Genomic DNA, 24496 nt, shown 5'->3' on the forward strand with positions numbered 1-24496 from the left:
TGTTGATTCACAGAAACTTTGAGAGCAAAAATCAAATTGTGATTTTATAGAAATTTAAATTCTAATTACTTTTAAATGATCTGAAAATAAAATATAAATATAAAGTGCACAAGCCCCCTAGTTAATTTTAAAGGTTATCAAACCCTATCAGACCTAGTTAGTGCTGCTGTTCCTGATCTGTCATCTGTCCAAGATGAAACACACACATATGACACTATAACCAGACAACAACATGTGGAGTCTTAATAAGATGTCTGTGTGAGTTGTGAGGAATTCTTTTCTAACAGGATGTCAGAGGAGACAGTGAAGGCATCACTAGTTTTATTTCCTGATGTCAGCTCTTACTTTCTGTTTAGTTTCTTTCCTTCTCATCACTGATGCTGCTTCACTTCACAGCAGGACACTTGATCCCAGCTCACAGCTCCAAACCTGAGGATGACGTGAGTTTGTTACTGACTCTACTTTATTTCTTCTCTTAAATGTTTCAGCTGTTTTTTTTTTTGTTCATGACTACTTCAGGCGTCAGAATTAGTTTGTGGAAAATCAAATCAAAGATGACATTAAATTCCAAATGGATTTCTCAGTTTCATCATTTCATTTATTATCTTATCTTATTATTATTTTATTCAAATAGCATCAGAATAAAGTTTTACACAGCAAATAAACAGAGAAACAACAAGAACAGAAAAACACTAAAAGTCTGAAAATGCCTAAATAGGAGGAAAAATCTGAACATCTAAATGTTTGACAGTGCAGTGAAACAACCAGCTCCAACTTGTGGCAGCAGCTGTAAGCAGGAGCAGTTTACATCAAGGACATAAAGAAGATTTTGTGTTTGTGTTTCAGTGATGCAGGCGAGGATCTGTATTCTAGACTGCAGCAGCTGCAAAGTCACTTCACCTGGGATCTGAAGAAAGAAGACCTGGAGCTGGAGCAGCAGGATGAAGACCAGGAGCTGGGACAGCAAAGGGCGGTGGCCCACTCCTGCTGCTTCCTGGCGTATGTCAGGTACAGGACTGAAGCTGTGTCCACACAGAAGCTGTTTCAGTCTGTTTTCCAGTAAAGTGTGTGTGTAAGCACTGTGATGTTGTAACTAGCTAAGAGCAGAAAAAAGGGAAGTTCAGCAGTTCTTCAAATCAATACACCATTACCCACGTGTCTGTGCATGACAAGGGAGCAAATATAATTTAGTTTCTACAGCTTTAGACAGATGAAGCTCAGCTGAAACAGAATTTGTCCTAGTGACAGAGTTGAACAAAAGATCTAATTTATTAGACCAGCACAGTCAGTGATGATTTAAAAACCTCCTCACCTGTCCTCAGGTATCTTCAGGGTCGACCAGAAGAGGCGGAATCAATTCTTAGCCAGTCAGAGGAGAAGATCAGAGAGTGTTACGGTGAGGAGAGCGATCTTCGTCTCATCGTGACGTACGGAGACCTGGCCTGGCTGAAGTACCACAGAGGAGACTACACACAGTCGCAGAACTTCTACAAGAGAGTCCAGGACGTTCTGGTCTGTAAACACAAGAAGGGAAAAAACTGCAAATTACAAACCCATTTCCAGAAAGGTTTTTCCAAAGGTTAAAAAAGAATCTGTGAGTTGTTCACTCAGAGGAGAATGTTCCTGCTCAGAGCTATTGTACAGTAGAAGCTTCTGCTTCGTCTGATCTGTTTCTGACATGTTTCTGCTGAAATTCTCTAGGAGAACGGGGTGAGGCAGGAGTCATCCTGAGGGGTGAGGGATTTCATCAAACTCCCTCCAGGCATCTCTGACACATTGATGAGAATAGGAAACATGAAGTTATAGTAACCTGTAGCTCTTTAAAAAATAATAAAAAATAAAAAACGAAGCAGGTCCGGATTTTGTTCCATATTCAAAGTGGAGTCACCAACAACCACAGAACAGGCTATTACAAGTTTAAACCTTGGTGATTCTCAGACATTTGATTCTGGTTTTTCCATTCCCGTCTACAAATGTGCAGTGTTCAGTTCTCTCTGTCCTGATGTGTCTAAAACTTACTGCGAACGGTTGACTCACTCGTGGCCTCACCACTTCTGTTGAACTGTTGTTGCGTGTCGTCAGTGCCTAGGACTCATGGGAATTTGAGTTATTTAAAGACCACTACAAACCTAAGTAGTGAATAAACAATTATTTAAGATAAATTTAAGATAAGATACCTACTTTACCTCTCTAAACACACCAAATACTATAATACAATATTAATTAAGACTGTGTGTCAAGGCTGGAAGAGCTTTAGTTGTTAGTGATGTTAAACATGTTCAGAGAGGAATTCTTATTATTGGAACATAATCTGGTTTCGCTTAGGCTCCCGATATTTGTTTAGTCTTGTTGGATAAAGACTTCAGCTGCAAACTGCTTCAACAGTCTGTGGTCGCTGTAGTTTGAAACTCTAAATACTGAAAATAGAGTATGATTGAAGTTCTTAGCTGACTTCGACACAAAATGCCACAAAGCCAATCAGCTCTAAAAGAAAGAAAGAATCAGAAACATGTTCAAAAAGTGGATAAGAGAAGATGTATGTCTTGTTTCTCACTCTCGGCAGGTGAAGTATCCGGTTGACTCCTCCACTGACCTCCACCCAGAGGTGTATGGAGAAAAGGCCTGGACCTACCTCAAGTTGTCCAAGTCCTATTACAGCAAAGCCATCGACTGTTTCCGCAGAGCCCTGAAGCTGCAGCCTGACAGATATGAATGGAACAAAGGCTATGCTATCGCCCTCTATCGCACAGAAGAGGTACTTTCTATCAGCCAATCACTCAGTCAGACTGATCAATCGATCAATAAATAAACAGCTGTAGACTTTTATCATGCTGAACATCGATTTAACAAATTCATTTCCCCAGGTTAGTTAACTGTTATGTGATGACAGTGACTTTGTAGTCAATATTTTATTTACTGTTGCCCTCAGTTATACCAAATACGAAGCACTACAAAGGACAAAACAATTCAATTCAATTTATATAGCACAAAATAACAATAGAAGTCACCAACGAATATACAAACAAAATATAACTGTATACAGAGTTATATAGAAAACCCAACAACCTCACTGAGCAGCACCAGGAGACCGAGGAAAAGAAAAACTCCCTTTAGAGGAAGAAACCTCCAGCAGAACCAGGATCAGGGTGGGCGGTGGTGAGTGGTGAGAGAGAGAGAGAGAAAAGAACAGCAGGCAACAAAAAACAACAACAAGCAGCAAAAACAGTGTACAGGTTGGTAGGACCAGTAACTGGACAGGAGGATACCTGCAGAGGAGAACAGAGAGAGAGGGAGACAGAGAGAAGGAAACAAAACTACAGGAGAGAGGAGACACAAAGTTAATGACATGAAATGGCAGAATTTGAGCGAGCGAGAAGAAAGGGGCGAGGAGAGGAGCTCAGTGTATCCGTAGGAGACAAAATAACCTTCTTGTCTTGTCTGGATTTAGAAGAAGGAAATTGGAGGACATCCAGGCCTTTATGTCTTTTAAGCAGCTTGAAGTTTGAATAATTAATTAATTTCTTCTGGTTTCATAGATAAGTGTAGCTGGGTATCATCTGCATAACAGTGGAAATTTATAGTGTTTAGAGTGTTTCCTAATAATATTGCCTAAGGGAGTATACATATATATAGAGTGAAGAGGGTCGGTCCGAGCACAGATCCCTGTGGAACTCCATAGCTGACTTTACTGTGCATCGAAGACTCATCATTAACGTGTACAAACTGAAATCTATCCGATAGATACGGATTTAAACCACTCTAGTGCTGTTCCTTTGATTCCAATGACATGTTCCAGTCTGTGTAATAAAATGTTGTGATCTATAGTGTCGAATGCAGCACTAAGATCTAACCTGACGAGTATAGAGAGTAGTCCATTGTCTGATGCTAATAGAAGATCATTAGTGACCTTTACCAGTGCTGTTTCTGTACTATGATGTACTCTAAATCCTGACTGGAAATCTTCATACAAGTTATTACTGCGCAAGTGGTCATACAACTGCTTAGAAACTACCTTTTGAAGAATTTTAGAGATAAAGGGCAGATTGGATTGGTTAGAGCAACTTGCCTGTGGTACGTAGCCTATTTGTAAAGATAGATTGATCTGATCTCATATATTGTGCTGATCAAAGGTAAGATATCTTTGAGGAGTCTAGTCGGGATGGGGTCTAAGAGACATGTTGATGGTTTAGATGAAGTAATTATTGAAATGAACTCAGCATGATCTACGGGGGAAGATGCAGTCTAAGTACCAGTAAGGTCTTACAAATGAATCTAGAGCTGTACATATGGGTCCATCCATGCTTCAGAATCTGATCTTTTTTCCCCTTTTTCCCCTTTTTCCTTATGATTTTATTTGTAAAGAAATTCATGAAATCATCAACCCACTTCAATTTCCTTCAGCTTCTTTAACTTGAAAGTTAAGTTTACTAAAGAAGTCCAACCAATTTAACTGAGCTCTGATCTGCAGAACATTACACAAACAATTACTGAAGAGTCACCAGCCACCAAACAGCTTCACCGAGCCTTGGAGATCAACCCTGATGATGCCATCCTGCTGTCCATGCTGGCTCTGAAGCTGGTGTACTACCAGAAACCCCAAGAGGCCGAAGGTCTGGTGGAGAGAGCGCTGGAGATTGGACCTGATGATTCTCATGTGATTCGCTATGTAGCCAAATATCTTCGCAAGCAGGTATCTGCAAACACTGTCTTTTTAGTTTAGATAGGAAAAAGTAAAATATCGCAACATGTTGAGTCAATCTTTAGAACTCACCAAACGATTAGCAGTTTTACCCTGATTTATTCTTTTCAGCGCAAATGTCCAAGCTGCGTAGTAGTGTACGTGGTGTTCCTAGTGGATCTAAGGGGTCATCTACTTCCATAGCTCCAGTGGTTTCTGAACAGTGGTTCAGTGTGTTGTGTAGTGGATTAAGGTGTCTTCCTTTCTGACAGTAACAGCCAGACAGCAACTTAATTTCAGAAACACACATAATCTTTAAATACTGGTTTCTGAGATTAACTTTAAAAACTGTCCCTGGACCAGGATCAGCTGGATCCATCAATTGAGCTGCTGCAGAGAACACTGAAGACTACATGTAACAGGCAGTCAGCTTTCATCCACCACCAGCTGGCTCTGTGCTACAAGAGGAAGAAGACCAACTTATTAACCTTAAAACCACGTCCTGAAAGAGGTACAAACACTGAAATATACTATTGTACATTGACTTATTTCATTACTTTCTACACTAGGCTGCACTTTTGTATACTGAACTGTGCAGAACTATTCTGTGATATGTAGCTGTATATGAGTATAGTACAGTGTAATGAGCAGCTTTTCATTCAGTGAGTAAAGAGTAACTGATCTGTTTCAGTAAACTTGCTCCTCACTCATAAAACACCACATCCCACTTTGCTAGAGGTGCAGCATTGGAGGAGTCTCTGTATCCACCACCTGGAGGAAGCTCTCAAGTTGAAGAACAACTTAAACCACCCCAAAGCTATTCTGGCCCTGGGGTACGCCGAGGAAAATGATAAAGACAGGTACTGCAGTCTGTCTGTACTGTACTGTACAAAACTATATACTGAGTTGAGCATGGGGGAGGGTGATCTTACCACTACACTATCCAGCGTGAAACAATCTTACAACAATTTTACAACATCAAGGACTGAATTAGATTCAAGATTCAAGATTCAAAAAACTTTATTAATCCCAGAGGGAAATTGTTTTGCCTCATTACCATTGTTCTCAAAACAGACAGAAAGAAAAGGAACCACAACCAGGAAAGATCCAACACCAACATAAATACACAAACATAAATACACAATAACATCAATACTGAAAAAGTCAATATATATACAGAATATGTAAAATAGAAAATAGATAAATGAAATTGGGTCACAAGTATATGACAGTTTCACTTCCCCAACCCCTTACAGAGGGGGGAGGAATTGTACAGATTGATGGCCACAGGTAGAAAGGATCTCCTGTGGCGCTCTGTGGAGCATTTAATGTTAATAAGTCTTTGGCTGAACGTGCTCCTCTGTCCAGCCAACACACTGTGCAGTGGGTGGGAGGGATTGTCCAGGACTGAGAGGAGTTTGGACAGCATCCTCCTCTCAGCCACAACATGTAGAGGGTCCAGCTCCACCCCCAGAACAGAGCCAGCCCTCCTAATCAGCTTGTTTAGTCTGTTAGTGTCTGCCACCTTCATGTTGCTGCCCCAGCAGACCACAGCATAGAAGATGACACTGGCCACCACAGACTCATAAAACATCCGCAGCATGGTGCTGCAGACGTTGAAGGACCTGAGTCTCCTCAGGAAGTACATCCGGCTCTGAGCCTTTCTGTACAGTACTGATGAGTTCTTAGTCCAGTCCAGTTTGTTGTCCAAGTACACTCCCAGGTATTTGTACTCAGATACAGCCTCCACCTCCTCCCCCTGTATAGAGAGAGGAATGACAGGACTCCCAGATTTCCTGAAGTCCATCACCAGCTCCTTTGTTTTATTGATGTTGAGTTGCAGATGGTTGAGTCCACACCAGTCAACAAAACTGTCCACCACTCCACGGTACTCTGTGACATCTCCACCCTGAATACATCCTACAACTGCAGAGTCATCAGAGAACTTCTGAAGATGACAGGACTCTGAGTTGTACCTGAAGTCTGAGGTGTACAGGGTGAAGAGGAATGGAGACAGAACTGTCCCCTGTGGAGCACCTGTGCTACAGATCACAGTGTTAGACACACAGTTCTGCAGGCGGACGTACTGTGGGCGGTTAGTGAGGTAGTCCATGATCCAGGAAATCAGGGGAGTGTTGACCTGCATGTTTTTTAATTTCTCTCCCAGCAGTGCAGGCCGGATGGTGTTGAATGCACTGGAGAAATCAAAAAACATGATCCTCACTAAGCCCCCAGGCTTGTCCAGGTGGGTGTAGGTGCGATGTAGAAGGTGTATGATGGCGTCATCCACTCCAATATGGGGTTGATAAGCAAACTGGAGGGGGTCAAGTGAGGGTTTGACCAGAGGTCGGAGGGACTCCAGGATCAGCCTCTCAAAAGCCTTCATGATGTGTGATGTCAGAGCCACTGGTCTGTAGTCATTGAGGACTCTGGGACGTGGCGTCTTATTCACTGGAACCAGGCACGACTTTTTCCACCCTAGAGGAACTCTCTCCAGGTGCAGGCTGAGATTGAAGATGTGTTGGAGAACAACACATAGCTGAGTAGCACAGGCTTTCAGCACCCTTGGGCTGACTCCATCAGGACCTGCAGCCTTTGTGGGGTGAAGCCTGTGCAGCTCTCTTCTCACCTGCTCAGCTGAGACTGTGAGGGTGGTGGCTGAGTCGTGTGGGGGAGGGACTGAGGAGCAGTTGGTGAACTGAAGTGGGCTCTGTTGATCAGCCTGGAATCGATTGAAGAAATTATTAAATTCATTGGCTCGGTCCACTGTCCCCACATTCTCCTGGCTGCTGGACTTGTAGCCAGTGATGGTCCTCATGCCCCTCCAAACCTCCCTGGCGTTGTTCTGTTGAAGACTCTGTTCCAGTTTTCTCCTGTAAGTCTCCTTCCCCTCCCTGATCTTGACAGACAGCAGTCTCTGGACCCTCCTTGCTGCCTCCCTGTCTCCTGATCTGAATGCCTTCTTTTTTTCATTCAGGATGGCTTTGATGTCTTGAGTGACCCAGGGCTTATTGTTTGGGAAGCAGCAAATGGTTTTTGTGGGTACGTGGGTGTCCACACAGAAATTAATGTAGTCAGAGATGCAGTCTGTCAGTCCATCAATGTCCTCACCGTGAGGTTCACAGAGAGACTTCCAGTCTGTCTCTTCAAAGCATCCCTGCAGGGCAAGGTGTGCCCCCTCTGTCCACCTCTTTACAGTTTTAATGGTGGCAGGCTGCCTCTGAACCAAAGGTGTGTATTGTGGGATGAGATGTACCAGGTTGTGATCCGACTTTCCCAGAGGGGGGAGGACAGTGGAGCTGTAGGCATCTTTAACATTAGCATACATCAGGTCCAATGTCCTCTCCCCCCTGGTGGGACAGCTCACAAACTGGGTAAAGGTAGGAAGTGTCTTATTGAGGGTGGCGTGATTAAAGTCTCCAGAGATCATAAAGAAGGCGTCGGGGTGTCTGGTCTGCAGGCTGGAGGTGACCGTCTGAATGACGTCACACGCAGCAGCGGCGTTAGCGGATGGAGGAACGTAGACGGTGGTTAATATGGAGTGAGAAAACTCTCTGGGTAAATAATATGGACGAAGTCCCACAGCCAAAAGTTCAATATTAGGGCTGCATACCCGCTCTTTCACAGTGACATGACCAGGATGGCACCACCTGTTGTTAATGAGAACATCACCCCCCCCCCCTCTCCTCTTACCACTCTCCTCTCTCCTCCTGTCCCAGCGCACGGTGCTAAAACCGTCTATATTAACACTGGAGTCAGGAATACCATCATGCAGCCATGTCTCTGTGAAACACATTAAACTACACTCTGTAAAGATTTTCTCCATCCTCACCAGAGCTGTCAGTTCGTCCATCTTATTGTCCAGTGATCTCACATTACCCATAATCAGAGAGGGGAGATGAGGTTTGAATCTTCTCACCTTCTCTCTGAACATCGCTCTTCTCCGTTCCTTATTTCCTTTTTGCTGTTTTTTGCCTCCTCTACATCCCCTCGTTGTCCTTCTTCTGATCTCTTCTGGGATGTTTAAAGTCCCGGACAAAGTTTGATCCTTTACTCCGGCCGTCCTCAGTAAGATCAGCTGATCCCGGGTGTAAACAAAAGAGCTGGCTCCATGGTGATGGAGCAGCTGTTGCGCTCCGGTCTTTCGGATTAGTGAGAGTATGAAACCAAAGGTAAAAACGGAGATAAAAACTCTCTCGAACAACATGATCTGAGAGGGTAGAACTTAATTTCAAAGCTAGTAACTTATCTACACAAAAGGAATAAAAATAATAAGATAAAATACAGAAAAAGACATCACAAGATGAGAACAGCGGTAAATCGGCTGCAGCAAGGCTCGCGCCTGCGCACTAACAATTAGTGTTTGGTTTGTCAACCTCCTGCATCATATTATTGTTTCTTCAGCAATCCACGCTCCTCTTTAATCATCATACTGTCACTAATTAGGGAAAAGGGACGAGGCAGGGATGAATGGAAACAGGATTTATTATAGAAAATTACACAAAAGAAGCAGGGCTAGGAGCAGGGCTGATAGCAGGCTGGGAATAGACAATGATCTGACAGTGGGGAGGGAACTAAGGAGAGGTTTTGTAGGGAAAGGGGAACACAGGTGGAGCCAATATGCAATTAATGACTGGGAGACCAGAGATAGAGGCGGAAAACCCACAGTTGGGCAGGTGCCGGGCTGAAACGGTGACACACACCACCTGTACGCTGGACCACATCCCCACATACACACTCAGCTCAGCTCTTACACAAATCATTAATACATCTCTCACAACAGGCACCTCCATTTAAACAGTTCCACTTCCTCAAGTTTATATTATGATGCATTTAGGGTTTAAATTAATGTCTTCTTGCTGATTTAACTACTTGCTTGATTTATATGAAAATTATAAGTTGTTTTGAATAAAGTGTATGAATTAAGGTAAATGTGCATACAATACATCTAGTGTCTAATCTTTCTAATCATGTCCTTCCAGCTTTTCAACTTCAGTTCATTGATCCAGTTTCTCAGTGGTAATGTGAACCAATTTAATGTGTCTGCAGAGCTCGGGAGATGTTTAAGGAGGTGTTGGAGACGGTAGAGGAGGAACCTGAAGGCATGCGTCAGTTTATCTATCGGTGCTACGCTGAGTTCTGCCACTATCACATCTTCCAGAAAGACCTGGCCATCGCCTTCTACACCAAGGTACAGCTGTCTGAGTTTCTCAGTACACGACCTACTCTACTCACTGATTTTAATCATGTCTGACAGAGAGTTGATGAAAAACTCTACTGTTCTACTGTTTTCTCTTCTCTTCATTTAACAGGGTCTGAAAATCAGTGCCACCACATCAGAGGGGAGGCACTGCATGAAGGTCTGTCAGCTTCACACTGCTGTTCATGATAGATCGAGGTTTCAAATGAGTTATTGTTTTTCCTCCAGAGGTCACATTAGGTAGCCTACAGCTTCGATAGAACAAAATAACATTTAATCTGTCAGACTCTTTTGGCATCATAAAATCCAGTCCACGTAAATTAACTTTTATTATTATTATTATCAAAGCTCAAACTATATGGTTTTATATCATTAGTCCTCCATATCTGACATACACAACTGAACACTTATACTTCAAATATCAGCCACTAATCTGCAGTTTTCTTTTTAGAAACTAAAGCTGATTGCGGAGCGACGACTCTGCAACATCCCCAGAGATGCCGTGGCTTATGGCATTCTGGGAGCAGTGGCCAAAGCTGAGGGTGAGCCGAGGAGAGCAGTGGGATATTACCAGAAAGCCCTGGAAAGAGACAGGAACAACGACGAGTATCTGTCAGCTCTGTGTGAGCTGCGTATGGAGCTGGACTGATGCTTCATGATGATGATCAATGACCCTGAAGAATGCTTTCTAAAAACAATTTGTCTTCAGCGACCATCCAAAGAATCAGATTTTGGCTAGATAGATCTACACACGCTCAGTGGGAGCAGAAATGAGCTGAAACACCTGGTGTTAAGTCTGTCTTAACACCAGGTGTTTCAGCTCATTTCTGGAGCTTCTGATCTTCTTTAGGATTCAGTCATGTTCATGTAGACGTCATCTTAAAAGTAGGTACAGCAGAAGACAACAGGACTAGGGTCTACTAGACCAAGGTCTTCATGGGTCTACTTGGTCCTGTCCCAAGTCATGTCAGGTCCAAAGTTTTGGACCAGGGCAGACCTCTACTAGGAAGAACAAGAGGGTAACAACTGTGACGCATTGTTCATTATTCATGTTGTGTACTGTAATTTAATGTACTCATTGTAGTTTAATGCACGAACAGTGGTTTGTAGAAGGAAATACAAAATAAAGGTTACATTATCCTGTTTCCACTCTCATATATTATTTTATTTATAAAATGAATGCCCATCATCTCCATTTCCTTTAAACTTAGGAGTGAAGCTGGCCATTTCACATTTAGTTTAGTTTCATTCAGAACAGCTGCAGGAAAACACGTGTGGACCAGTGGTTGTCCAGGAAACAGCGCTCGCTCTGGTGGTTGTCTAGAGACAATAAATTACTTCATACGTGGCTGGGCAAACATTTCTCAACGTCACAATATCAACGAAGCGTATGTGGAGCAAACTGCTTCATCTTTTTTTGATCTTTTTTAAATTTCCTTGTCACATAGTCCATCTTCTTAAACGATTTCAGGGTTTTAGTCAGATTTAGACAGTTTTAGTTTCGTTTCTTCTGTTTGATCTCAGGTCTTAGTTTCAGTTCAGTGTCTGAGATGACAGAGCAGTAAAACTCCATCTTCGTCGTCCTCCTCTCACTTGTTATCGTCGTCAGGAGCAGAAGCAGCAGCTGTGGTAGTAGTAATAGTAATAGTAGTTATAGTAGTAGTAGTAGTATTTCTCCAGTAATTCTGAGGAAAGATGACGTGTTTTTTCAGCTAAGACTCTGAACCCTCACATCTCGGCATGAGGTCAGTCGGCTTCAGTTTCAGTAACTGTATGATGGGATGTGATCGTTCTTAACAACGATTCCTTAATTGAAATCAACCTGTGTGTTTAATCTGACTCTTTTCTTTGCTCCAGCATCTTGTTTGTCTGTTCTGATCACATCTGTAGCTGGAGTCACATTTCAACATGTGTATTGCTGCAGACAAACATTTTATTTTCTGTTCACGGATAAATGTAGAGAAATCGAGATAATATGTTGAAGTACAGTGTCTCCCTTATTCTCTAAACTTTACATCTGGTTCTGTCATAGCCTCAAATATAAGTCTGTTTGCCGCACTGGTACATTGTTAGATTAGAAACCTGCTTTTGCTTGTGACTCTCCCGAAGTGACTGTTGCAGCGCTCTAAGCATGCAGCTGCAGCAGCTGCAGAGTCGTTTCACCTGGGATCTGAAGACGGAAGACATGGACTTGGAAAACCTCAGTACTCGACTCCAGGACCATATAGAGCTTAAGCTGGGACAGCGGGGGGCCTTGGCCCGCTCATACAGCTTCTTGGCTTATGTGAGGTACAGTAATTAAAGTGTTCACTCCTGTTTGGTTTGTTCTTTAAGAATTAATTTTATATATTTATTGGTACATTGTGAATTAAACAGGTTAGTTTTAGTGCAAAAGTGTGAAGAGATAAGATTCTTTAAGAACCTCAGAGGCAGCTGTGGCTCCAGAAACTGGTTGGCTGTTCCATCTCCTATTCCATCAAGTGTGTGAATGTGTAAGTGCAGTAAAAGTCCATTCTTCATCCTACAAGCTTCCATCTGCTACTTCACTGACTGTGAGACTTGACCCAGGTTAGTTTTTTATTCAACTATACGCGACAGACCAGAACAAAACAGCCAGAAGGGTCTTTAAAGGCAACGAGGACAAAGATGAACAAACTTTATCGTGATCACAAACCTTTAGACTGAACTGCCCGAAGAGATTTGTAATTTTCACCTGTACACCTGCTCTCTGTCCTCAGGTATCTTCAGGGTCGAACAGAGGAGGCGGAGTCACTTCTCAGCCAATCAGAGGAGAAGACCAGAGAGTATTATCATGAGGAGAGTGAGCTTCGCCTCATCGTGATGTACGGAGACCTGGCCTGGCTGAAATACCACAGAGGAGACTACACACAGTCACAGAATTACTACAAGAGGGTTCAGGACGTTCTGGTCTGTAAACAGCAGAGTTATTATCTTATAGTTCATTAATGCATATTCGTTAATAATAATAATAATTCAATTACCTGAGAGCAAATAGTGACAAAATCTAAACTAACTAGAAACTAGTGTAGTTGTAGTTTCTCAGTAGTGTCTTTCTTCACACGGCCTTCCTTCCTGCTCTACAGTTGAAGTTTCCTGCTGGTTCCACGACAGCTCTCCACCCAGAGGTGTTTGGAGAAAAGGCCTGGACCTACCTCAAGTTTTCCAGATCTTACTACCACAAAGCTGTTGACTGTTTCCGCAGAGCCCTGGAGCTGCAGCCTGATGACAGCGAGTGGAACGCCGGACTCGCTATTTCCCTCTACCGCATTGAATCAGTTAGTTTTCCAATAACATCAAGCTTTAGGTCTGAGATGAGATGAGAGAACATCTGTGATTTGTTCAGAATCACTGGTGCAGCTTTATGCAAACTGTCCAATCTCATTTGCAGGATGCAAAACAATCCCAGGACTCAGAGGAGTCACCAGCCACCAATCAGCTTCGTCGAGCCCTGGACATCAACCCTGATGATGCTGTTCTGATGTCAATGCTGGTTCTGAAGCTGGCTGGCTCTCAGAATCATCAAGAGGCAGAGGGCCTGGTAGAGAGGGCATTGAAGCTGGACCCGGACAACCCTCATGTCACTCGCTACATAGCTAAATACTTTCGGCATCAGGTGGGTTAGAAGTCTTCTCTATCTTAGTATTCAGTTTGAGCTTTTTGATGCACCAACACCACACTTGCTTGGGGTGACACCTCAGGTTCTTCAGGCTAAACCCAAATTCTCTCATAGGCCTGCCACTGGGTGAGGACGAGGTGACTTTGTCTTTTTGACCTAAGATGATATGACTGTCTGTCATAGGGTGAAGTTGAGCGGTCTATTGATCTGCTAAAACAAGGCCTGAAGAGGACCAGTCAGTCTGCTTTCATCCACCACCAGCTGGCCCTGTGCTACCTGAAAAAGAAGACAGCTGAACAGAGCAGGAAGCCCTTCAACAATCAAAGTACACACACATATGCAGGTCTGTAGGTAATTTCTTACCCCACAAACTGCTGAAAACCAAACTGTGTTCTGCTGCACTACCCTAGAGGTGAAGCAGTGGAGGCATCAGAGTATTCAACATCTTGAGGAAGCTGTCAAAATAAAAGCTTCATTTGTCCTTGCACTGGTTGACCTAGCACTGCTGTATGGAGAGGAAAAGAACTTAAGCAGGTACTTATGGCTATCTATTCATCATCAACCCCCTTCTCTGTCCATCGTTCACTGATGCTTGAATTCATCATCATCAGTAATTCTCTCTCAGGGCTGAAGAGCTGTTCCAGCTGGGCTTGCAGAAGTTATCAGAGTCTGACAACGGCATTTGTCAGATCTTCCACCAGCGCTACGGTGACTTTCATCTCTATCACAACAGAAAAGAGGAGAAGGCCATCGATCACTACACCCAGGTAGGTTTCAGGAGAAGGGTGTTGGCAAAGGCTGGCCTGTGTGATCTGATTTAAAATGTATTTTACTCTAAGTGTAGAGGGTAAGATCACTCTCGACTCTGGTTTTAACAGAATAAAACTCAACAACATTTAGAGAAACAGACTGCTGATATCAGAGAGCAATACTGAAACTGTCTCCGTATTGAACTGATGTGTTCCCTGTGGACTTTACTTTTTCTTCAGGGTGTTCTACTACCACCGAGAACATGGGAGTGGAAACTATGTGCTAAGGTGAGCATCAGGTTTTACTGAGCTGTAAAGTAGTTAAGTTCAGACAGTCCCATTCTTCACAGACGAAACAGTCTAAACCTTGGTTGTTGTTGAGCACCAAATCAGACGGTCAGCACAGACAAAGTTCAATTGGCTGAGATGAGGTAGGACAGGTTTAGATGCTGCCTGGTACATGTGGACCACTGGGTCATGGTAGAAAGGAAAGCTTGGTAGTAGAGTTGTCACTGAAGAAACCTCTGTCCTTCAGGACAGGACAGACTGGAAGTGATATTTACTGGTTTCTGGTTCTGCTGCCTCACCTGGGCCAGCGGGTTTGTTCAACCAGATTGTTCACACCACATATTGCCTCATCTGTTTGGGTAATTTTTTAAGTCCAAAACTTCAGGACTTTCACAGTAAGAAAAAGGGAAAGTGGTGACACAGTGGTGTCATTCGGGTCCTTAGTTAACAACTGTAGTGAGCAGGAATATTGATGCCAGAGGCTGCTGTTGTCTTTACCACCACACATGTAGTGTAACGTACCCTGAGCAGACCTAAATGAACCATTAAATGTTCGTGTGTTATCCCAGAAGCTGAAGCGGATCGCAGAGCAACGTCTCTCCACAGATGAGAACAACGGCCAGGCTTACGGCCTGCTGGGTCTGGTGGCCAAAGCTGAGGGCAACAAGAAGAAAGCTGCTGAGTTTTATGAGAAAGCTCTGGACTGTGACAAAGACAACGATACGTACCTGTCTGAGCTCTGTGAGCTGCGTATGGAGCTGCAGTGATGACTTCCATAATATCTCTGAATGCACTTTAACTTGGTTTAATTGCAATCTGAAGAATCACTGATGTACCTGTTTACTTAAATGAGAAGTAATATAATTGTTATTCAGTGTGATCTAAGATCTAAGCTTGGTTTGATACCCTGATATTAGTCTAGCCTGTTGTTAACTGTCCTGTTGGGACACAAATCACCTGCATTAAAGGCTCATTTAAACAAGTCCTGCTGTTTCTCACAATGCTTTAATCGTGTGTGTTACAGTCACCTGCTGCTGTTTAACTCCATGTTTGTGTTGTGATGAAAAGAGTTAAGAGACTGGACAAACAGAGAGTCAAGTGGAGACGCCGAGTGAGTGAAACCTACAGAGAAGGCGGGGAGTGATGCTGCTTTCATGTACTGTGGGAACTCAACTCAACAACTTTCACAGTAAGAAAAAGGAAAGTAGTGACACAGTGGTGTCATTCGGGTCCTTAGCTAACAACTGAAGTGAGCAGGAATATTGATGCCAGAGGCTGCTGTTGTCTTTACCACCACGCATGCAGTTTGTCACCTAACGTACCCTGAGCAGACCTAAATTAACCATTAAATGTTCGTAAAAGTTGTTGTGGAATCTCTGAGCAGACAGAAGAACCTGAAACCTGATGTGTTCCTGAAGGCATCATCACTTGTTTTCCGTCTCTGTCTCTGACTTTATATTTGGTTTCACTCCTTCTCATCACTTCACTGCTCCTCACAGACACAACAGGAAGATCATTTCAAGCTCAGAGCCTGAGGATCCTAACATGACGTGAGATTATTCCTGACTTTTCTTAATTTCTTTTGCAAAATGCTTTGGCAGCTGTTTTTAAGTTGTTCAGATGTCAGAATGAAAGTTTGTTTTGACAGGTTGAAGTTTGAAAGACAAATCCTCCTCCTGTGTCTCTATTTGTCTATGTGAAAATGATTCTTCTGTTTCTAGACTAAACTGACAAAACATACATGAGTGTACAGTTTTCTCCCACTTCACAGGTGTGTTTCTTCTGCAGCACAGGACGGAGTCCCTGCAGGTCTGAACAAGTATGTTTAATAAACCGCTGGCTGGGGAAGCAAGTTCTACTGGAGGGAATTTTGATCAAATCATTCTGAACACTGTCATTTTAGTAGCTGCCAAATCTGAATGAGAGACTAGATGGGTTGATAAGAATGAGTCACAAGTCAGCATCACTCTGGTGACTCCCTGGGACACTGGGAGCCTGATAAAACGTTTCCAAATCGCAAACAGCAAGAAACCTGTGAGATTTAAACAGTTGTCTGTAAAAAAATTACTTCCTGAATTTCTCATGCAGAGTCAGAGACAGTTGGACCATAGACTGGAACATGTGATCGGGGTTAAAGGATCAGCACCCGGCTGGTTTAAATCATATCTATCAGATAGATTCCACTTTGTGCATGTTAATGATGAGACTTCCATGCAAAGCAAAGTTAGCTACAGAGTTCCTGTCAAGATCAGAGTTTTGTAATTCCTGTCCCGTGAACTCCAGCTCTGTCCTGGGTTGTCCTCTGGACTCAGTAAGAAAGGGGGGGGGGCCAGAAGGGTCCAGGCTAAACTAGCATCTATGCTGGACCACGAGTCTCACCCCCTGCAGGACACCCTGTCTGCCCTGGAGAGCAGCTCAGTGACAGGCTGATCCACCCTCGCTGTGTGAGGGAGACATGCCCACATCTTTTCTTCCTGCTGCAGTCAGACTCTACCACGAACACTAACACTGTACATTTGGCTTCCATCTGCTGTAATCGTGATATACAGTAGTCACTACTGTATTTGTTTATTGATCCATTGATATCCATATACTGTACATACCCATTGGGACATATTTATACCACTTTAATTTCTTATTTCTCCTACATCTTTGCTACTCATGGGACTCAGTTGTGTACTTGTACTTTGCTTTTGCAACAATGCAATTTTCCCATTGTGGGACAAATAAAGGTTTTCTTATCTTATCTTATATTATTTTGATGTTTTTTGTGTCTCCCTCCATTTTCCAGTCCCCAGCTTCACACAGTCACCATTACTGGTTTCACCTGTGCCCCTCTGCTGCTATTTAAACCTGCCTCAGTTGCCAGGGCTCTGCCAGATTGACAGTTTGCATACTGCTCTCCAGCCAGTTTTCTTGCCTTGCATCTAGCTTCTAGAATAAATCGTGTCTAAGTCTTATAATCCTGCAAAATAAATAATCAGAAAAACCTCAGAACACTGAAATATTTGTCTGGAATGAATCATGGACAACTCATGCACGCTGTAGTAAGTGAAAGGAAATAAGGGAACATGCAGATGTGCGATTGGTGTAATTTGTGTTTTTGTTGCAGTGATACAGGCAAAGATCTGCTCTCCATGCTGCAGCAGCTGCAGAGTCGCTTCACTTGGGAACTGAAGAAGGAAGACTTGAAGCTGGATGACCTCAGCAAGCAGCTGCAGCACGATATAGACGTGGAGCTAGGAGAGCCGGGGACTGTGGCCCACTACTACAGGTTCCTGGCTTATGTGAGGTACAGGAGGCTGCGCTGTTGAGCTCAAATGCAGAAAAACAGCAGATAGACATTTCTGCGAGACACTATTGATGTTTTTCTAAGAAGGATGTCCATGTACAAATACTTGTTGATCCAGCAAGCAGCTGCTGTTGTTCTGGGGATTTGACGCATGGTGCAGCTGGTTGTCGAGATGTCGAGATTCAGTTATCTAATGACTAAACGCAGAAACTAGCACATAATAATAAAATAGTAGAAGCAGCATATATAAAGAATATTGCCATGCCACTTTTGGACAAGCATTTCCAGCAAACCAGCAAACAGTCAGACTCATGTCTTTCTAACCTGTCCTTAGGTATCTTCAGGGTTGGCCAAAGAAGGCGGAGACACTTCTCAGCCAATCAGAGCAGAAGACCATAGAGTGTTACGGTGAGGACAGTGAGCTTCGCCTCATCGTGACGTACGGAGACCTGGCCTGGCTGAAATACCACAGAGGACTCTACACACAGTCACAGAGCTACTACAAGAGGGTCCAGGATATTCTGGTCTGTACAGATTTGTTTAGCTAAGTTGGGCAAAACAACAGGGGGAAACCCACTTGTCTCCCCTGAACCATCCCGTTCAGTTTTCTACCTGGTTGATGTTGATGTTTCTGTATTGGTTATTAGCAAATAGCTTTCCACTTCTCATCTGAAAGGTGCTAAAAGAGCAGCAGAGGCTACAAAAGACAGATGTGAACCGTTGAGAAAATGGATTTTGGTTTCTCAAGATAAAATTAACTCATCAACTCAAGATATGGCATCAACAGCTGTTCCCAGCTTCAAGCACCACTAACAGTGAAGACAAAAACCACAAGGCTGAAAGGGACTTTTTTTCTTTTAAACTATGTCATGTTGCTCTCTGCAGGTGAAGTATCCGGTTGATTCCTCCACTGACCTCCACCCAGAGGTGTATGGAGAAAAGGCCTGGACCTACCTCAAGTTGTCCAAGTCCTATTACAGCAAAGCCATCGACTGTTTCCGCAGAGCCCTGGAGCTGCAGCCTGACAAATACGAATGGAACAAAGGCTATGCTATCGCCCTCTATCGCACAGAAGAGGTACTTTCCATCAGCCAACAGACACAAACAATTACTGAGGAGTCACCAGCCACCAAACAGCTTCGCCTAGCCTTGGAGATCAACCCTGACGATGCCATCCTGCTGTCCATGCTGGCTCTGATGCTGTTGTACTATCAGAAACCCCAAGAGGCCGAAGGTCTGGTGGAGAGAGCGCTGGAGATTGGACCTGATGATTCTCAAGTGATTCGCTATGTAGCCAAATATCTTCGCAAGCAGGTATCTGCAAACACTGTCTTCTTAGATTCGATGGGAAAAAGGAGAACTACAAAATATGTTTCACATTTATCACAACAAATGTGAAGCTGGAATGAAGGTTCATGAAACCAGGTTGGACATAGTCTTTTCTAATTGGTCTTACTTGGATCCGGAACTGTTACAATAAGGCAGGGTTTCCATTTTGGCAAAACATCTGATCTACACTAATGGTAAAGATGAAGCAGCAGAGTGAGTGAGGACATGGTTACTAACCATCACAGAGCAGAGTCCTACAACTCTTCAGCTCAGCAGAAGGTCACATTTTGCATAAGTACTGAGTTGGTTCTGTCAGTGTCAAGCAGGTCTGGTGATTGCTCCTTACATCACAATTTAAATAAAAAGCTGTGTTACTGAAAAAGCCAGCTACACTCTGTTGAACGTACTGTCTAACAGGGTTAGATTTTAAAAAGGCCGCTCACCCCAGTCTCTGAACCAAAGTCAGAAATCCCAAACTTCAATAAAGTGAAATAATTTATCATTACGAAATAACTGAAAGAGTGACACAAATATGTAATAGTGTAACTCAGGGGGAACCAAGTTCAAAGCAACAAACAAAAGTATCTTTCACCGAAGAAATAGTCCTGACAAAGGACGACATTTACTGAACCCAATATACCATGAATACAATGATGATGCTCTCTGATAGTTCTATACTCTCAGTCTCACAATGTTCACTGTAAAACGTCTGGAGGTCGAGGGCAGGAAATGGAATGAAAAGACACCAGGCAGTCACACAACAGAGCACCAGGTCTGCAGGTTTCATGTTTTTATGTGTCAATTAACTTTAGAAATCCTGTTCTAGGATCATCTGGATACCTCAATTCGTCTGCTGAAGACCATACTGGAGAAGAACAGCCAGTCAGCTTTCATCCACCATCAGCTGGCTCTTTGCTACAAGGAGAAGAAGGACAAACTGTTAAAGCTACGACCAAAACCTGAAAGAGGTATACACACTGTACTATACTCTACTAGGATAGATCATAAACATTTACATTTAGTCATTTTTCAGAAGCTTTTATCTAAAGCCACTAACAAGTGAGGTACAAGGTACAGGCAGGGTAAGCGTGAGGACTTATTATTATTAGCAGATGACTTGTTGACATATGTGAGTAGTCCGTACAATACCGGTTTTCAATTCAATTCAGTTTTATTTGTATAGCGCCAATTCACAACAGAAGTTATCTCAAGGCACTTTACAGTATTTAAGGCCTTACAGAGAATAATTATACAAAAAATGATATAGAAAACCCAACAATCCCATTTGAGCAAGCTTTAGGCAACAGTGGAGAGGAAAAACTCCCTTTAGAGGAAGAAACCTCCAGCAGAACCAGGCTCATAGTGGGCGGCCATCTGCCTCGACCGGTTGGGGTGAGTGGAAAGAGAAGAGAGAAAAGAACAGCAGGCAATAAGACAACAACAAGCAGCAAAGATTTTACTATCTATATGAGGCAAATTATGGAAAGTTAATAGGCGAGGTTAGGTTGAACTTGGAGAGGTGGGAGATTTTACCTTTGACTTTAAAAGGGAGAATAGAAACAATAACCATGAATATCTTGCCAAGGCTATTGTTTCTTTTCCAGTCTTTGCTTATTATGATTCCTAGTGCAACTTTTAAAAGGCTTGACAAAAATATATTAAGTTTTTATGGCAGAATAAGAAGGCAAGACTTAAATATAAGCCCCAAAAATAGGGGGTTGATTTTGCCCAAATTAGGGCCACCGTCTATGGTGGAGCAAAGTGTGTGTCCAAAAACACCACTTGAATCACTGCATTGTGTGACTGGAACAAATAGAAAAGGTATAAGATTAATAATGAATGCATTGTTGGAACAATGGAAATATGGACATTAATTTAAAGAAAAAACACCAAATCGGAGTCTGTGTAGGGCCACAAAATCCAGATTTTATACCATCAACTAAGATGGTAACTAACCCTAACGACTGAGAGGTTAATATACATAGCACAACTCTTCAGAGGTGAAGTTCTAAAGTCGTTTGAGCAACTTAAACAAGAGTTTGACATGATTTTTATAAATATCTACAATTGAGTGAACAATTGAATCTTAAGACGCATAAGAATGGGATAATTTATGCAAAAAACCATCAGCTGGAGGAGCTGTGTGTTATTTACAGAAACAAAGAAAAATGTACTAATCACTACAACATGATTATATAGAAAATAATATGGAGGTCAAAGGAAAATGGGAACTAGAAGCAACTGTTATTAGAGAAGCTGAAGAGTGGGATGAAACCTTAGATAGACATAGATTGACAAGTAGACCAACAGTTGTTTGGAAAGTAAAAATGTGATAGAACTCTAGTTATTATTATGATGGATATTAATAATGCAGAGCATCTGATCTGTGCTGGAGAGACTGTGGGATAGTGGGAGATCTCACACATATACTATGGGACTGCTTGGCTAAGGCTGCAGCCTCCCAGTTTCACAATGGAAATAAAGAGTAAAGAATGTAAATATGATGGAGAAGATTAGAACGAGATTAAGGTTGAAACCAAACTAAACTAACAAAGTTTGGGCACCGGTACAACAATTGATGCTGGAACCTTAGATGCTTTGTGTGTGTGCGCGACAAAGATTATTGTATTTTGTTATTTATACTGCATATACCATGTACGAGGGGATGGGGGTGGGCTTGAGAGGGTTCCTGTACACTATGCCGGCCACTTGGTTATGGCGTTCCATGTACGCCCTGCCTGCCAGCATCTTGCATCCTGCTGTTATGTGCTGGATTGTTTCAGGGGCATCCCAGGGTAGATCCCAGCCTCTATTGATCTTGTACTCAGAGCCTGCTCCTGTGCTGCTAGGTTTAGTGTCTCTGTGCTGTGTCTATCATAAAAAAGTAAAAAGTAAAAAAACAAAACTCCCTGCTCCCCCAGTATCTTAGCTGTTCCTAGGACTGCTCTCGTCTGGACAGAGGTCTACTGCAGACACTCTCCCAGTGTTTTGATTACCAAGGGAACCACTGTGGCCTGCACCTCGGTGTGGTTGACCCTAGCCTGATCCTGTACTTAGAGCCTCTCTGCTATCTTACAGTCACTAGTAGGAAATTCTCAATATCAGCCGGGGGTGCAGTCTTTACTAAGCATGTCATCAGCTGAGGCCATGTTCCTGATGTAATCATGGACCTCTGTTGTTTCCTCCTTGATAGTGGCTCACTAGTCCTCGGCCTTCTTCCTCCCACTTAGCATATAGTCTTGGGGTGCTGGATTCGGGGTGAAACCCTCCATGAAATGTAAAGTGCCTTTTTGTCTTGATGTCAGTGGCTTTTATCTCCTCTTTTGGCTGAACAAGTCAGTCACCAGACCTTATCCCCACTGAACATGTGATTCACCTGCTGAAGGAATTAAAGGAAGAAATCCCCAAAACAAACAACACCTGAAGGAGGCTGCAGCAAGAGTCTGGGAAAGTAAATCAAAACATGAAACCAACAGTTTGGGGTCAGTGATTCACGGGATTGATACAGTTACTGGGATTTGAAACCAAATATAAATTTGTACTTTACTTTACAACTATCTGTTCCAATACTTTTGCTCCCAATAAAGGTATGCTGTTTATCACATTGAGGTGAACATAGCATCAAGTACATGCAGAAATTCCAACATCTTCAGTGAACAGCAATGTCCCTCCAAAACATAATGAATATCTTATATTGAGTATGTACATATTATGCATGTCTGTGACACTGCGTTACTATACTCTACTGTATAGAACAGTATATTTTATATTTTACATGGTACTGACATGTAGTATATCATAAGAAATCAGTTTGGAGTGTTGTTTTTTATGTTGTATGATGTTGTTTGCGGCTCTGTGGTCGTTCATTGAGTAATGAGGAACTGGTTTGTTTTCAAATAACTTGCTCCACACTGATAACACGTGATACTCCTCCTGTCTAGAGGTGCAGCATTGGAGGCGTCTCTGTATCTCGCACCTAGAGGAAGCACTCAGGTTGAAGAGCACCTTAAACCACACCAAGGCTATGCTGGTCCTGGGGTACGCCGAGGAATATGACATAGGAAGGTACTGAAGCTGTATGTGCTGATTTTTTTTTTTTGAAAAGCGGCTTAACTGATATCTGTCTGATCACAAACATTTCAAAACAAACTTACAAGTACTGATATAGTGATATATCATCTATTTATCTATCTATATCATATCCCTGAGCCCCATCATCCACTCACACAGGTTTTGTGAGTGGATGATGGGGCTCCACTCACAAAAAACTCACGTTTTGTGAGTGGAGCATGTCAGGTTTTGTGACATGCTACATGACTGTAGCATGTCTTCTCTAAATGTAAACTTCAAACCTTTAGGCCATTGATTCACCTTCTGGGTGTTAGTGACAACAAATCCAATCTGTGCCCCTGTGCAGAGCTCGGGAGATGTTTACGGAGGTGTTGGAGAAGGTAGAGCAAGAGCCTGACAACATCCGTCAGTTTATCTATCGGTGCTGTGCTGAGTTCTGCCACTATCACATTCTCCAGAGAGACCGGGCCGTCACCTACTACACCAAGGTATAGCTGACTCAGTTCTCAGGACATGACCTGCTCTGCTCACTGACAATATGACTAGTGAAAATATTATAAAGAGAATTCTACTGTTTAACAGGGTCTGCAGATCAGTGCCACCACATCAGAGGGGAAACGCTGCATGAGGGTCTGTCAGCTTCTCATTTTTTATGCCCGTTTCATCAGGTCAACTTAACCATTATCAATAATCCGGAGTTCTTTCCCTGTAGAAACTGGAGCTGATTGCAGGCCAACGACTTCAAGACAACCACAGAGATGCTGCGGCCCATGGCATCCTGGGAGCAGTGGCTAAAGCTAAGGGGGAGCTGAAGAGAGCAGTGGAAAATTATGAGAACGCTCTGGAAAACGACACGAACAATGATGGATATCTGTCGGCTCTGGGTGAGCTGCTTCAGGAGCTGAAGCTTTACGATGATCATCGAGGATCCTGAGTGAAAGCCCATTTGGTTTTAGAGGCCACAGCGGGAACACTTTATTCTCCAGCATGTGGTTCGATTAGAGTCCTGGTCTTACTAACGATACGCATGTTCTACACCAGCAGTCCCCAACATTTTTTGTGCCACGGACCAGTTTAATGTCAGACAATATTTTCACGAACCAGCCTTTAAGGTGTAATGGATAAATACAACAAAATAAAATGATACGACCAGAATAAAACTGGTATTTCTAAATATATAGGGGTTTTCTGATCAAAATTAGATTTTTGCCGATCAAAATGAAGTGGGGAAGCAGTTTTAAAGGCTTTGTTG

At 42.9% G+C, this 24496-nt stretch overlaps 2 protein-coding genes across 5 annotated transcripts; both read left to right on the forward strand.

The window, feature by feature from the left end:
- The first annotated feature begins 369 nt into the window (after positions 1–369).
- LOC113156691 lies at positions 370–15542 on the forward strand. The gene is made up of 19 exons (XM_026351937.1): positions 370–440; positions 847–1008; positions 1323–1512; positions 2564–2755; positions 4469–4690; positions 5042–5189; positions 5370–5538; positions 9728–9869; positions 9991–10038; positions 10330–10525; positions 11978–12167; positions 12617–12806; positions 12983–13174; positions 13288–13512; positions 13699–13840; positions 13926–14049; positions 14141–14282; positions 14505–14552; positions 15122–15542. The coding sequence occupies exons 1-19, from the start codon at positions 436–438 to the stop codon at positions 15317–15319; spliced, it is 2925 nt and encodes a 974-aa protein (XP_026207722.1). The 5' UTR covers positions 370–435; the 3' UTR covers positions 15320–15542.
- A 460-nt stretch (positions 15543–16002) lies between these two features.
- Positions 16003–24404, forward strand: LOC113156022 (interferon-induced protein with tetratricopeptide repeats 1-like). Of its 4 annotated transcripts, none has more exons than XM_026350827.1 (10): positions 16003–16102; positions 16341–16371; positions 17665–17844; positions 18179–18368; positions 18730–19158; positions 20000–20141; positions 23115–23238; positions 23591–23732; positions 23827–23874; positions 23957–24404. In XM_026350827.1, exons 3-10 carry the CDS (start codon positions 17690–17692, stop codon positions 24176–24178), a joined length of 1452 nt encoding a protein of 483 aa, XP_026206612.1. In that variant the 5' UTR covers positions 16003–16102; positions 16341–16371; positions 17665–17689; the 3' UTR covers positions 24179–24404. The 4 variants fall into 4 exon arrangements, with proteins under 4 accessions (XP_026206612.1, XP_026206608.1, XP_026206607.1 ...); XM_026350822.1 differs by having other exon boundaries at positions 16009–16102; positions 16324–16371; XM_026350823.1 differs by having other exon boundaries at positions 16005–16102; positions 16341–17844.
- The last annotated feature ends 92 nt before the right edge of the window (positions 24405–24496 follow it).

Source organism: Anabas testudineus, chromosome 19 (genome assembly GCF_900324465.2).
Source record: "Anabas testudineus chromosome 19, fAnaTes1.2, whole genome shotgun sequence".
Lineage (NCBI taxonomy): Eukaryota > Metazoa > Chordata > Actinopteri > Anabantiformes > Anabantidae > Anabas > Anabas testudineus.

Bases quoted from the DNA above. Each gene is read 5' to 3' on its own strand.
- LOC113156022 (XM_026350822.1), top strand. The intron at 17,845-18,178 runs GTACAGGAGGCT...ACCTGTCCTTAG, and splicing joins AGGTTCCTGGCTTATGTGAG to GTATCTTCAGGGTTGGCCAA. The intron at 23,239-23,590 runs GTACTGAAGCTG...GCCCCTGTGCAG, and splicing joins GAGGAATATGACATAGGAAG to AGCTCGGGAGATGTTTACGG.
- LOC113156691 (XM_026351937.1), top strand. The intron at 5,539-9,727 runs GTACTGCAGTCT...ATGTGTCTGCAG, and splicing joins GAGGAAAATGATAAAGACAG to AGCTCGGGAGATGTTTAAGG. The intron at 13,175-13,287 runs GTTAGTTTTCCA...TCTCATTTGCAG, and splicing joins CCCTCTACCGCATTGAATCA to GATGCAAAACAATCCCAGGA.